At 37.7% G+C, this 14,196-nt stretch overlaps 2 protein-coding genes across 6 annotated transcripts in view; one reads left to right on the forward strand and one right to left on the reverse strand.

Moving 5' to 3' along the window:
- The window catches only part of MTCP1 (mature T cell proliferation 1), an 85,393-nt gene that overhangs the window by 22,955 nt on the left and 48,242 nt on the right, over positions 1–14,196 (reverse strand). The window lies entirely within an intron of this gene.
- BRCC3 (BRCA1/BRCA2-containing complex subunit 3) overlaps positions 1–14,196 on the forward strand; it is a 51,815-nt gene that overhangs the window by 16,207 nt on the left and 21,412 nt on the right. For 3 of the 5 annotated variants that reach the window (XM_055269182.2, XM_055269183.2, XM_063634648.1), the window contains 3 exons: positions 2,541–2,629; positions 4,005–4,060; positions 12,461–12,535. In XM_055269182.2, the coding sequence (XP_055125157.1) occupies positions 2,541–2,629; positions 4,005–4,060; positions 12,461–12,535 (220 nt within the window). The remainder of the gene's footprint in view (positions 1–2,540; positions 2,630–4,004; positions 4,061–12,460; positions 12,536–14,196) is intronic. The other 2 variants (XM_055269180.2, XM_055269181.2) reach the window with 1 other exon arrangement.

Below are 14,196 nucleotides of genomic sequence, written 5' to 3' on the forward strand. Positions count from 1 at the left end.
CAGGCAGCCTCTTGCAAAGCACCCCCATCCCTGTTCTCGAATTGCCCTAGTGTTGGTCAAATAATTGGCTCTGAAGGTTCACTCCACTTTATATAGCTGATCGTCAAAAACATATAGCAAGCAGCAGCTGTTCTTATCCATTATATCCCAAAGATGGCCAGGCTAATGCTCCGATGTCATTAAAGCATCTCATACCTCTGTTGGAGGCTTCTGAAATAAGTCTTTGGCTGTTCTGAGGGCACCAATGGGCTTTTCACTTAGAGAGCAGGAAAGGCTGAGAGGTGGCCAGCAGAGGTAGATAGCGTTGTGTTTGGATGGGAAGCAGAATGCCTGAGAGAATTTCTGAGTAGATGCCGAGGTCGGGAAGGGTGAGTGGTGCAGAGTCCGAGGCTGCTGAGATGAGAATGAGTGTCCATAGGATGACAGCTCCTCGCAGGCAGCGGTGGCTGGAGTGGGTCCCTCGGAGCTCAAGTGGTCTCCCAAGGGGTAGACAATGCTCAGACGGGGTACATCCATTAGGACGGGGTGCCAGAATGATCCCACCCGGAGAAGCTTCGCCGGCGAGAAGAATACGCCTTCCCACGGGGGAAGATGGGAGTACGAGGGTCTCCCCCGGGGGGGTGACCGAGGCCACTCTGAGCCTCTGGGGGCCCAAGGTCGGGGACTCTTGGTAGCCAGTGGACGGGCAGGGTCGACTCGCTTTGGCAGGCGCCAGGGTGGAGGTACTGAGCTTACGTGAGACATACTCTCAGTAGCATTGTTTTAAGACAATCAAGTTGAACTGTCAGACGACAACTTAGATCTATGGTTCTGGATTTCTGGGACTAGAGTTTGTTGGGCAGGAGTTGGGAGTGGCTGGTGTAGATTTGAAGCCACAAAACTAGATGAAATCCCCCAAAGAGTAAGGGTAGATAGATAAAAGGACTGAACACTGAGCCTGGGCCACACCAATATTTGGAGTGGGAAGATGAGAAGGATCCGGCAACGGAGACAGGAAGTTACAGACAAGTAGGAAGAGTGGGAACGTGAGGCGAAGTGAAGACAGTGTTTCAAGAAGGCAGTGACCAGCTGAGATCAGGTAAATTGAAGACCAAGAATAAATCATTGGTGACCTTGACAAAAAGCAGTTTGGGTTGTAGATAAAATTGAATGGAAGTAATGCTTATGAAGTACCTTTGATGTGTCTTAAAAATTTTGCAATTTAAAAATTACAAAACCCTATGAGAGAAGGGATGATGTTTATTCTCATTTAACTGATAAGGAAATAGGCTTAACAGAACCAATAATTTTACCAAGGTCATATAGCAGTACAGAGACCATTTTTACAATGCTATGTACTTTTAGCAATATTTTCAGCCAATTTCCTTTGTACTCATTGCTGGGTACTGTTTGGTCTCAGTCTTTACTTGGGAGGACATTGGGGAGAAGTCAAAATCCAGATCAAAAAGGTATACACACAAACAATGTTGAAGAACACATTGCCAAACTAAGTGAATGTAAGCCATTGGGCAAAACTGTAATCTGCAGTGTTTCATTGTGACACCTGATCTTTTGTATCCTTTATAAACAATGGTCTGAAGACTAAATTTAGCCTCTGTTTAGTTTTTGGCTTTTTTTTTTCGAGACGGAGTTTTGCTCTCGTTGCCCAGGCTGGAGTGCAATGGCATGATCTCGGCTCACTGCAACCTCTGCCTCCCAGGTTCAAGCGATTCTCCAGCCTCAGCCTCCCAAGTAGCTGGGATTACAGGCATGCACCATCACACCCAGCTAATTTTGAATTTTTAGTAGAGAAGGGGTTTCTCCATGTTGGTCAGGCTGGTCCCAAACTCCCGACCTGAGGTGATCCGCCTGCCTCTGCCTCCCAAAGTGCTAGGATTACAGGCATGAGCCACCACGCCCAGCCGTTTTTGGCATTTAATATTTTAATCCTTTCTAATGTTGTTATTTGGTGCCTGTTTATTATCTCTTTTCAAAAGTTCAGTAACCATATCAAGCAGAATTAAGAAAAAAATCAAGTAACCATATAGGAGGGGTTTCTACTCTCTGGAATGTTGAATTTATATCACAACCACTTCCATACAATGGCTTCCTCTGTAATTGTTCCACACTTCTATTCTTTAGTAGCAAGCCTAATAAATATGTTCACTTTCCTAGAAGCTGTCCATCAAAAGGCTTTTTCTAGGAAATACTTTCTCTCCTTCCAAAGCCTTTCTTTGACTCTCCATGGAGGAAATTATCAAGTTTTGGGGTAACTGAAATTTTTAATTTCTCTTTCTATACCATATTCCATAGCAGAGCTACTCTTGGGCTAGGCAGGTTAGAGTTATTAATAAGTTTTATTATTTAATGGCAGACTTTCGATAGTATTACCCTAAGCTAGCAAAACATTTTTACTTTGACATCGTCCTTAGGATATATTCCTGTTTTGCCTGTACAATATGAATCCTAGGAAGATTATATGTCGCTGTTATCTTTAAATCTTTAAGTCTGTGAGACACAGCTTATTGACCGAAGATTTTTAAATTTTCATTTATTTTCAGATGTTCGCACACAAGCCATGTACCAGATGATGGATCAAGGCTTTGTAGGACTTATTTTTTCCTGTTTCATAGAAGATAAGAACACAAAGGTATTGTGTGTGTGTGTGTGTGTGTGTGTGTGTGTGGTCTGTGTGTGTGTGTATACACAGAGTAGAGAAAAATCTCTTTGCAATTTTAATAGGATGGCCAGGAAAGGTTTCAATGAAAAGGGTCATTGAGTCAGGACCTGAAGAAGGTGAGGGAACAAATCTTGTGGATTTCTTGGGGAAAGAACGTTCCAGGCAGAGGAAATAGGCAGTGCAAAGACCCTAAGGTGAGTGTGGCATGTTCAGGAAACATCAAGGAAGTTGGTGTGGCTGCAGCAGAGTGAGGAAGACCATGAGCATACATCCCAGTTTGCCTCTGTCAGTCCCAGTTTTACCCTATTATCCTAGTGTCCTTCCCTCTTGGAAGTGTCCCAGTTTGAATGATAACTCATTTAGTTGTCCTAAACAAGGTCCAGATCTTTATGTTTTAATGGGATCTCTCTGGCTTCTGTGTAGACCGAACAGTGGGCAGAGGGTGGGGGTGGAATCCGTGGCATCAGTGAAACCTGTTAGGAAGATATTGCTGTAATCTAGACAAGAGATGATGGAGGTTTGCTCATGGTGGTAAGAGTGAAGATAATGAGAAGTGGTTGGATGCTGAATATAGTTTGATGGCTACTAATAGTAACAGCTACCATTTATCACCTATTGTATGGCATGTACTTATTAGGTGCTTTACGTAAATATGCTGTAACCCTGACAAACCCCAGAAGAAGTATTATTCCCATTTTATGAATGAACAAACTGAAGGTCAGAGAGGTTAAACAGTTTGATCAGTGGCCAGTCTTGCCATTCTTTATTTGAATTCTGTTTGAATTTTATGTTCATGTCAAGAGGTTATAATATGTGTCAGTTCAAACAAAAAGAAAATTACTACTTAACATTGTAGGTATGAATTCTGCTAAGAATAACAATAGTGTCTTATTTAGTGCATTAGTTATATTCTCAGAATCTGTGTTAATAATGAATATTTTTCATAAAATCAGTTTTCCAGAAACACTGAAGTTCAGTACCTTGAACTTTATACATCATTTGAAATGCTTTCAACCTTGTCATCATGCATTTATTTATTTATTGTCATCATAAGTAGTTGTTGAATAAGTTTGTCAGCTTTCAGGATGGCAGTTTGAATGTTCAGGTTCTTAGGTTCCTGGTTCTTGTGTTTGTTAACAATTCCCTGCTGTTACATGAGCAGATGTTTGGTTGTGACCATCTTATGTTGACTGAGCATATGATCCTTTTTATAGAAATTAATTTATGGCATATTCCATCTTTGGAATCTCTTTTAACCTTCTGCTTCTAGAGGGACCTTTGGGGTCTTTCTCAATATTAATCTTTCTTTGTGTGATATTTCTTTCTTTCTTTTTTCCTTTGATAGACTGGCCGGGTACTCTACACTTGCTTCCAATCCATACAGGCCCAAAAGAGTTCAGAGTAAGTATGGGAGGGACTTATGTGTGTATTGGAGGGCTAATCTCCAATTCAGGGAATTTATTGTTTTGTTTCATTTTATTCCTTTCACTGGTAAGACACTAAGAACTCTGCCTTTTTGTTTATACTCATTTACAGCTCTATGATGAGTTAGAATCTCTTTAGCAGCTTGGATATTGGGGACCTAGGAAGCTAGGGTCATATGAGCAGCCTCTTCACTGTAATTACATCACCACAGTCCTGCCTGACGTTTCCTTTTGTACACTTATCGTAACTATTTTTCCTTTCTCTGGTAAATCATAAATCAAAGACTGAACATGCAGAGTACTAGATTTGTATAGATTCTTGTCTTTGCTGTGTCATAAACTTGATTTAAATGTTTGCATAGATCCATTTCCTTATTGAAATCCAGTTCAATCTAAATTAGCAAATCTTTTTTTTTTTTTTTTTTTGAGACAGAGTCTCACTCTGTCACCCAGGCTGGGGTGCAGTGGTGTGATCTCGTCTCAGTGTAACCTCCACCTCCCGGGTTCATGCATTTCTCCTGCCTCAGCCTCCTGAGTAGCTGGGACTACAGGCATGTACCACCACGTGTGGCTAATTTTTGTATTTTTAATAGAGACGGGGTTTCACCATGTTGGCCAGGATGGTCTCAAACTCCTGACCTCGGGTGATCCGTCTGCCTCGGCCTCCCAAAATACTGGGATTACAGGTGTCAGCCACTGCACCCGGCCATAGCAAATCTTAATTGAGTACCTACTATATGCCATGTTCATTCATTGTCTAATTGGGAGATAGAAGCAAATACTGTATTACCTTTTTTCTTGTAATATTTATCAATTTATTATTGTAGCATTGTTTGAAATGTCAAAGAATTGGGAAAAAACAGATACTCATCAGTACAGAACTGATTAAATAAATTATAATACATTCATATAATGGAATAAAATGCAGCCGTTAAAAAAAAAGCGAGGAAGCTTGGTAGTAATACACAAATATCTCCAAGATATTTTGTTAAATGGAAAATGCAGGGTAGAAGAACAGTATGCTATGATTTGTGTAAAGATGTGGAAGAGAAATAGATAAATACCTAGTCAATAAATATTAATTTTTAAAATTTTCACCACACTAATACATGCATATGCATAAAAATATTGAATGGTACAGAAGGGCTTATAATAAATAGTTTCACTCCTCAGATGGAACCACTTCTTTCTCCTAATTTTCCTTTTAGTTCTGTTACTTTGATATCTCTAAATAATATACTTATGATATTCTTTCTTGATTTACCAATTTTGGATATTTTCTATTCTTATTTATTATTGTGTTATATTGCTCTCACAAATGAGGATTTAGCTCACTTATACTACCCCATCTCCATTCTCCTCAATGTAGTTATGTTACTATTTTTTGTTCTTCTGTTGGTTACTTTTCTAATCTTAAAGTTTGCTTATTTATTCTATTAACAATTGATAGTAGACAATATTTTTTGGCTCCCTGCTGTTACTTGTAGTTTTACCCTAAGCATTTATATTTTCACAGTTGTAAGCATCTATGTTCTGTGTTGTAACCATAATTGCATTTTCTGTGCTTTGTCTATGGTTGATTCTGAGAGTAGAAAATAAAGTGTTTATATTGTTATTATTATGTAAAGATTATTCTCTGTACAACCAAGCAGTGTAGTGTACTATGATTCCACTTCCTTTCTTATATAGCTTTTTGTTTTTTACATGGGGTTTTGAGTGGCTTTTTCCCCTTATTTTTCTGCCTTTATCATCTCCCAGAGCTCTACATCCTCAGAAGTAATATTAAAATATTTGGAATCCTTGCTTTTCCTATAATTGTTCCCTTGAAACCCACTATCCTCTTACCCTGATCTGGTATCTTCTCTAGGCCTACTGCACAGCTGACATCCTGGAACTTTCCTTCATTATTCTCCTGGGTTGGATCCACTGTGATCTGGATTTTATGTTATCTTTCTTGGTTCACTGTGTCATTTTGCTGGAAAAGACTCTCTAGTAACTTCCTAAGAATGGTGTGTATTTGAGCTAAACTTTCTGAGTTCTGCTTGTCTGAAATGTTTTTATTCTTAATTAATAACCTTACTAGATAAAGAATTCGAAGTGGAAATTTTCCCCCTCATAACCTTGAAGGCATTGTTTTTAAACATCCAATGTTACTGATGATAAGCCTTTGTAGGGCATTTTTTCCCCTGTCTCTCTGACAGCTTTTAGGTATCTCTCTTTATTCTTGATGTGAAATTTTCTATGATTTTCTAACTATCATATAGTTAGAATGTGGATATTTTATTCAAACTGCTGTGCACGTCAATCAGAAAGTGCTTGTCTTTCAGCTCTGGGCAATTCTCTGTTGTTTTTTGCTTGTTTGTTTGTTTTGTATGCCCAGATAAAACAATCCACAACCTACCTAGTTCCTGGAGAGAGGAAATCTTATTTGTAACTCAGTCCAATTCCATAATTTAAACAGTTTCTTCTAGTTTATATTGGTCTTTGGGGAATGACTTCTCATTCCTTTGGTTACTTCCGTTACTCCCCATATTCACTCTAAGATGGCATCAGAAGTATTGGGAAGATGACTTAAATAAATCTACACTGTAAGGAAAGGAGGCTTGCTGGTCTCATGCTGGTTATAGTAGTCAGTGTAGGAGTCCTTGTTCTCATGGTCAGTGTTCTCCTTAATTTATCCAATGTAATCCTGTCTCATGGACTTGAGGTCCTAGCAGAAGGAGATGCATCACCAGCTTCCTCTCTCATAGCTCTCTCCTTCCTTTTCCCCCTAAGTTAATAGGACAGAGATATCATATCCTTTTCTCTGTTCTTTGATAATTCCTGCCCGTTTTTTTCCCTTTCTCTTTCTAGAACTCTTATCAGTCACAAGTTAAAGGTCCTAAATTGACCTAATGACTCTTTCTTTTTACTCATATTTTCTGTCTCTTTTATTTTGTTCTAGTTTCGGATGTTTAAAATTTTATCTTCCAACTCTTTTATTTTGGCAATTTTACATTTTTAATTTTCAAGAGTTTTTTCTACATTTGGTGGTTACTCCCATTTCACAGCATCCTTTTTTATTTTACTGATATGATAGTGAAATGTTAGATTGCCTTCTGTTATTTACAGTTATCTGTTTCCTCTGATAATTTTTTTTGTTTAATTTTTAAAATCTTTCTTGTCTATCCCTTTTTAAGAATAAAGCAACAAAAAGTGAAGTGGTAGCTCATTTTTTGTGGCCTTGGCTTGTCAACATGAGGCTTCACTTTACGGTGAATAGGTTGGGAGCCAGCTTTTTTGTTCAGGTATCACTCTGTGCTAGACCTGAGATATCTTGCTCTGGGACACCAGTCTTAGCAATTGCTGTCATACTTCCTCCCAGACAGTTTATCATTATTATTATTATCACTATTAACGATTAATTAGAAGAATTCTTGATGCTGCTGTTACTACAAATGATAATGATTATTATTATTATTATTTTGATAAAAGAATGAAAGCTTGGTTATTAAACATTTGGTGTATACGCAGGCCAAATCATGGAGGAACACAAGAGAGTAGCTAGAGTCTCGTTTCTGGTAGGAGGAACAGGAGGGGTCCAAGAAATCACATAAAGGGAGGAACATGATAAAGCAACTTCATAAATTTCTGGGCTAATACTTGAGCAATGCATGCATGGATCTGATCCTAATTAGCATAATTTAGAACAGAATTAACCAATAGACCACCGCATAGATCCTATACTGACCACTAGGTGGTGCACATGCAGGTATGATCCTAAGAACGCTACAAAGGCTCTGAAAAATTAGAACTGCTGCCTACAGAAGGCTGTGGAAAATTGAACCTGAACCTAACTAGGTGGATTGTGTGCTAAAACAAAAGTAACAACATTCTCCATAGAATATAAACAAGACCCAGTGTGTCAACATTATATTCCAAATACTGGGAATCCAATTCAGAATTACTTGGTATGTGAAGAACTGAGAAAATTTCAACTTGCATAGAAAAGGACATTAACAGTTGCCAACACTGAGCTGACACCCATGTAGGAATTGTGTGATAAAGACTTTAAAGCAAATACAGATTGAGTATCCTTTATATGAAATACTTTCAGATTTTAGATTTTTTAAGATTTTAGAATATTTGCATTATACTTACTGGTTGAGCATCCCTAATCTGAAAATATGAATTCCACAGTGCTCCAATGGTCATTTTCTTTGAGTGTAATGTTGATTCTTATAGAATAAGAATATAAAGAATGAGAATATTTTATATAGCTGTACAGTGTGTTTTAAGCTATGTATTATCAGATTCAAAATATTAAAAAGTTTATAAAGTAAAAGAGTTACAGTAAGCTAAGGTTAATTATTGAAGAAAGAAAAATTTTGTTTTTATTTTTATTTATTTATTTTTTGAGATGGAATTTTGCTCTTGTCACCCAGACTTGCACCCAGGAGTGCAATGGCAGGATCTAGGCTCACTGCAACCTCCGCCTCCTGGATTCAAGCAATTCTCCTGCCTTAGCCTCCCGAGTAGCTGGGATTACAGGCGTGCACTGCCACGCCTGGCTAATTTTTGTATTTTTAGTAGAGATGGAATTTCACCATGTTGGCCAGGATGGTCTTGAACTCCTGACCTAAGGTGATCCACCCACCTCGGCCTCCCAAAGCGCTGGGATTATAGGCATGAGCCACCGTGCCCAGCCAAGAAAGAAACAATTTTAAATATAGTGTATCCTAAGTGTTCAGTGTTATAAAGTCTCCAGTAGTGTACAGTAATATCTTAGGCTTTAACATTCCCTCACCACTCACTCAATTACTCACCCAGAGCAACTTCCGGTCCTGCAAACTCCATTCACGGTAAGTGCCCTATACAGGTGTACTTTTTTTTGGTCTTTTATTCTGTATTTCTACTGTACCTTTTCTGTGTTTAGATACACAAATAGTTGTCATTGTGTTACAGCTGCCTATGGTATTCCATATGGTAACATGCTGTATAGGTTTATAGCATAGGAGCAATAGGTGATACCATATAGCCTGGGCATGTAGTAGGCTGTACCATCTTGTTTGGTATAAGTACACTGTATGATGTTTGCATGACAATGAAGTTGCCTAACGATGCATTTCTCAGGATGCATCTCCATCAATAAGTAATGCATGACTGTATATCCATTCAATCAAATATTATTCATAAAAAAGAAACAAAGTATAGAAACATGCTACAATCTGAAAGAATTTGAAAACATAAGTGAAAGAAGCCACACAAAAAGTCACATATTGTATGATTTCACTTATAGGAAGTATCCAGAATAGCTAAATCCATAGAGACAGAAAGCAGATTGGTGTTATCCTGGGCTGGTGGGAAGGAAGAATGTGGAGTAACTAATAGGTACGGGATTTTATTTTGGAGTGATGAAAATGTTTCTGAATCAGATAGAGGTGGTGGTTGTACAATATTGTGAAGGTACTAAATGCCGCTGAATTGTTCACTTTAAAATGGTTAATTTTATGTTATGTGAATTTCACCTAAATTTTAAAAAAGGTGTAAAAGGATTTGAATGGACGTTTTTCCAAGGAAGATATACAAGTGGTCAATAAACACGTGAAAAATTGCCCCAAATCGTTAGTCTTTAGGGAAATGCAAATAAAAACCAAAATGAGACATTACTTCCCACACACTACTACCCAATGTCATCTACAGATCCAATGCAATCCCTATCAAAATTCCAATAACATTTTTCACAGAAATAGAAATAAAATCATAAAATTCATATGAAACTACAAAAGTTCCTGAATAGCCAAAGCAATCTTGAGAAAGAAGAACAAAGCTGGAGAAATCACACTATGTGATTTCACAGTATATTATAAAGCTATAATAATCAATGCAATATGGTACTGGCATAAAAATAGACACATAGACTAATAGGACAATAGAGAGCCCAGAAATAAACCCATGCTTACACAGTCAACTAACCGTCAACAAAGATGTCAGGAATATTCAACGGGAAAAGGGTAGTCTCTTCAATAAATGGTGTTGGGGAAACAAGATACCCACATGCGAAGGAATGAAAGTGGATCCTTATCACACATATATACAAAATTCAACTTAAAATGAATTAAAGACTTAAAGACCTGAAAGTGTAAAACTACTAGTGGAAAGCAGAGGAAATGCTCCTTGACATTGGTCTTGGCAAAGATTTTATGAATACGACTCCAAAAGCACAGGCAACAAAGGAAAAAATAAGCGGGTGGGACTACATCAAACTAAAACGTGTGCACAGCAAAAGAAACTGAACAAAATGAGAAGGCAACCTACGGAAGGGGAGAAAAATATTTGTAACCCATATATCTGATAAAGGGGCTGATATCCAAAATATATAAGGAATTCACATAGCTCAATAGCAAAAAACCCAAATAATATAATTTATAAATGGGCAAAGATCCTGAATAGACATTTTTCCAAAGAAGACATATAAATGGCCAATAAGTACATGTAAAGGTACTCAACATCACTAATCCGAGAAATGCAAATCAAAACCATAATGAGTTAGGATGGCTATTATCAAAAAGTCAGAGATAGAAAACAGTATAGAGATTCCTCAAAAAACAAAAAATAGAACTGTCATATGAATCAGCAATCCTATTTCCAGGAATATATCCAATAAAATTGAAATCAGTATTTCAAAAAGGTGTTTTAAAAAACCAGAAAATAAGTATTGGCAAAGACATGGAGAAATTGGAACCCTTATACACTGTTGGTAGAAATGTAAAATGGTACAGCCACTGTGGAAAATGGTATGGTAGTTTCTCAAATCAAGAATATTGCTACCATATGATTCAGCAGCTCCACTTTTTGGTATATACCCAAATGAATTGAAAGCAGGGTCTCTCCATCCTGGTTAACACGGTGAAACCCCATCTCTACCAAAACTACAAAAAATTGGCTGGGCGTGGTGGCAGACGCCTGTGGTCCCAGCTACTGGGGAGGCTGAGGCAGGAAAAAGGCGTGAACCCGGGAGGCGGAGCTTGCAGTGAGCCGAGATGGCGCCAGAGTGAAACTCCGTCTCAAAAACAAAAAAAGAGGAAGCAGGATCTCTAAGAGATAGTTGTGCACCCATGTTCATAGCAGCATTATTTACAACTCAGTTTCTTAGCCTTTTAAAAAAATTCTGCATTTCTCTTTATTAATTTATTCTATTTTCTTTGCATTTTATTGTTGTATTGTTCTAAATTCTTGAGGTGAAAACCAGGTTTATTTTCTATCTTCCTGGTTTTCTAATAAATACATTTGAGGTCATAAATTTTCCTCTTCACTCTGGGCCCACAGGTTTTGATGTATATGTAGTAAGGTGGTTCTGATGTTTTTTGTTTGTTTACTTGTAAATAATTTGTACTTTCCATTTTTATTTTCTCTTCAACCCAAGGGTTATTTAGAAGTGCATTTAAAAATTTAAAATTTTGAAATTTCCAGTTGTTTAGATTTGAGGGAGGGACTAGTATGTTAATTTTTAACTCTACATTATGGTAACTGTGGCCTGTGTTGTATCAGCCTTATGGATTTTTAAAATATTTCCTCTGTTACCTAGAACAGGGATCCACAAACTATAACTTGTAGGCCAGGTTGGCCTGGGGTCTATATTTGTAAATCAAGTTTTATTGGAATATAGCCACATCCATTTATTTACATATTGTCTATGACCCCTTTCCAGCTATGATTGTAGAGCTGAGTGTTGTAATAGAGACCCTGTGGCCCACACAGCTTAAAATATGTCTTTACTTCAAGAGTTTGCTGATCCCTGACTTAAAACATAGTCAATTTTCACAGCTTTTTCATTTGGGTTGAAAGTATGTGTATTTTCTCTTGGGTACAAGTTCCTTATATCCCTGTTAGAATAAGCTTAAGTTGTGTTATACCAATCCTTATATCCTTCATTGTGGTTTTGATTATCGATATCTGAGAGAGATGTGTATGTATAAACTTCCATCCCAACTAAATTATTTGTCCACTTTCATATTTTAGTCAGGGTTAGCTTTATATCCTTTGAAGCTGTTTTTTTGTTTGTTTGTTTGTTTTAGGGCAGAATATTTACAGGTCATAACTATTAAACTTCTCTGTGTTTTTCCTTCATACAATATGAAATAGTCCTCTTCTATTTATTTTTTATTTATGCCTTGAATTCTTTCTTTCTAAATAATATTATTGTTCCCGTCAGGATTAGGTTCAGCAGCATATATTAGAAAAAAATTTAAATAAGAAATAAAATTAGAAATATTATTTTTTTTCTGATAAAAGAAGTCTGGAGATGGATATCAGGTCTCAGGGCTCTGCAGTGTCATCAGGGACCCAGGCTCCTCTATTTTGCTTCACCATCTTGGTGTGTGGTTTCCATCCTAAGGTCCCTTCATGGTCCACGAGACTTCTGGAGCTCCAGCCAGCACATCTCCATTGAGGGCCAGAAGGAAGAGGAAAGGTAGGAGGGCAAAAAGGGGCCTGTCCCCCAGCTCAACATTCTGTTATCAAGGAGGAAAGTGAGAAGGCACATTTGGAATAGGCAGCCAGCAATCTCTGCCACTGCCTGTTGTGTATTATAGTTCTTGTTAGCATTTGTTTGCCTGTTATAACTTTTTCCACTCCTTTATTTTTGACCTTCCTCAGTTATTTTGTTTTAGGTATGCCTCTTATGGCAGTATTTCTGCCATTATCTGTTTTGCCTTCTGTTTACTATGCTTTTAATTTTTTCCCCTTCCTGTCACTTGCACTGATTGAGTTTTCTGTTGTCTGACTTTTCTGTTTTAGGAATTGTCCTTACTAAATCAATTTTTAAAGTTATTACTCAATGTTTTTTAATATTCTGTTTTGAAATAATATTAGATTTACAGTAAAGTTGTAAGAATAGTATTAAGGATTCCTGTATACCCCTCACCCAGATTCCCCAAATGTTGGTATTTCGTCACATTTCTATTGTCATTTTTTTCTTTATTGTATGGATATTTTTCCTGTACCATTTGAGAGTAAGTTGCACACATGATGCCTCTTCAGTAGGCATTTCTTAAAGAACGAGGACATTCTCTTACATAACCAGAATATAATTGTCCGTATCAGGAAATTAAAGTCCATACAGCATTATTATCTAATTCATAGATAGTATTCAAATGTCATCACCAATTTTTCTAATTACATCCATATAACAGAAGAAAAAACCTTGAAACAGTTCCTAATGTTTTTTGTGACCTAAACATTTTTGAAGACTACTAAAGGGCAGTTATTTTGGAAAATGTCCTTCATTTTGGATTTGTTCATGTTTTATCATGATTAGATGTAGATTATGCACTTTTGGCAATAACGCCACTGGAGTTATGTTGGTTGTTTTGGCGATTTGTATCAGGAGGCCCATGTCAATTTGTTCCATTACTGGTGACTTTAACTTTGACCATGTGCTTAAGGTAGTGCCTGATAGGTTTTTCCACTGTAAAGTTAATTATTCCCTTTGATATTAATAAACAGTTGGCCCTCCGCATTCATGGATTCTGTTTCCATTGATTCAACCAACCCTGGATCAAAAATACTTGGAAAAAACCTGCATACAGGGTGAACATGTACAGATTTTTTTCTAGTCATTATTCCCTACACAATACAGTATAATAATTTTTTTTTTTTTGAGACAGGGTCTCGCCTTGTCACCCAGGCTGGAATGCAGTGGTGTGATCATGGCTCACAGCAGCCTTGACCTCCAAGGCTCAAGGGATCCTCCCTCGTCACCCTCCCAAGTAGCTGGGACTACAGGCATGTGCCACCAGGCTTGGCTTTTTTTTTATTTTTTATTTTTTATAGAGGTGGGGTTTCGCCGTGTTGCCCAAGCTGGTCTCAAACTCCCAGGCTCAAGCGATCTGCCCATCTCAGCCTCCCAAAGTACTGGGACTACAGGCATGCACCAGTGCACCCAGCCTGTATGAGGTATTATAAATAATCTAGAGATGATAAGTCATCTAGAGAGAATTTAAAGTATACAGGAGGATGAGGTTATATGCAAATACTGCACCCTTTTATATCAGGAACTTGAACATCTATGGATTTCAGTGTCTGTGGGAGGTCCTGGAACCAATCCCCAACAGATACGAAGGGATGACTGTA

Source organism: Symphalangus syndactylus, chromosome X (assembly GCF_028878055.3).
Source record: "Symphalangus syndactylus isolate Jambi chromosome X, NHGRI_mSymSyn1-v2.1_pri, whole genome shotgun sequence".
In the NCBI taxonomy this organism is placed as follows: Eukaryota; Metazoa; Chordata; class Mammalia; order Primates; family Hylobatidae; genus Symphalangus; species Symphalangus syndactylus.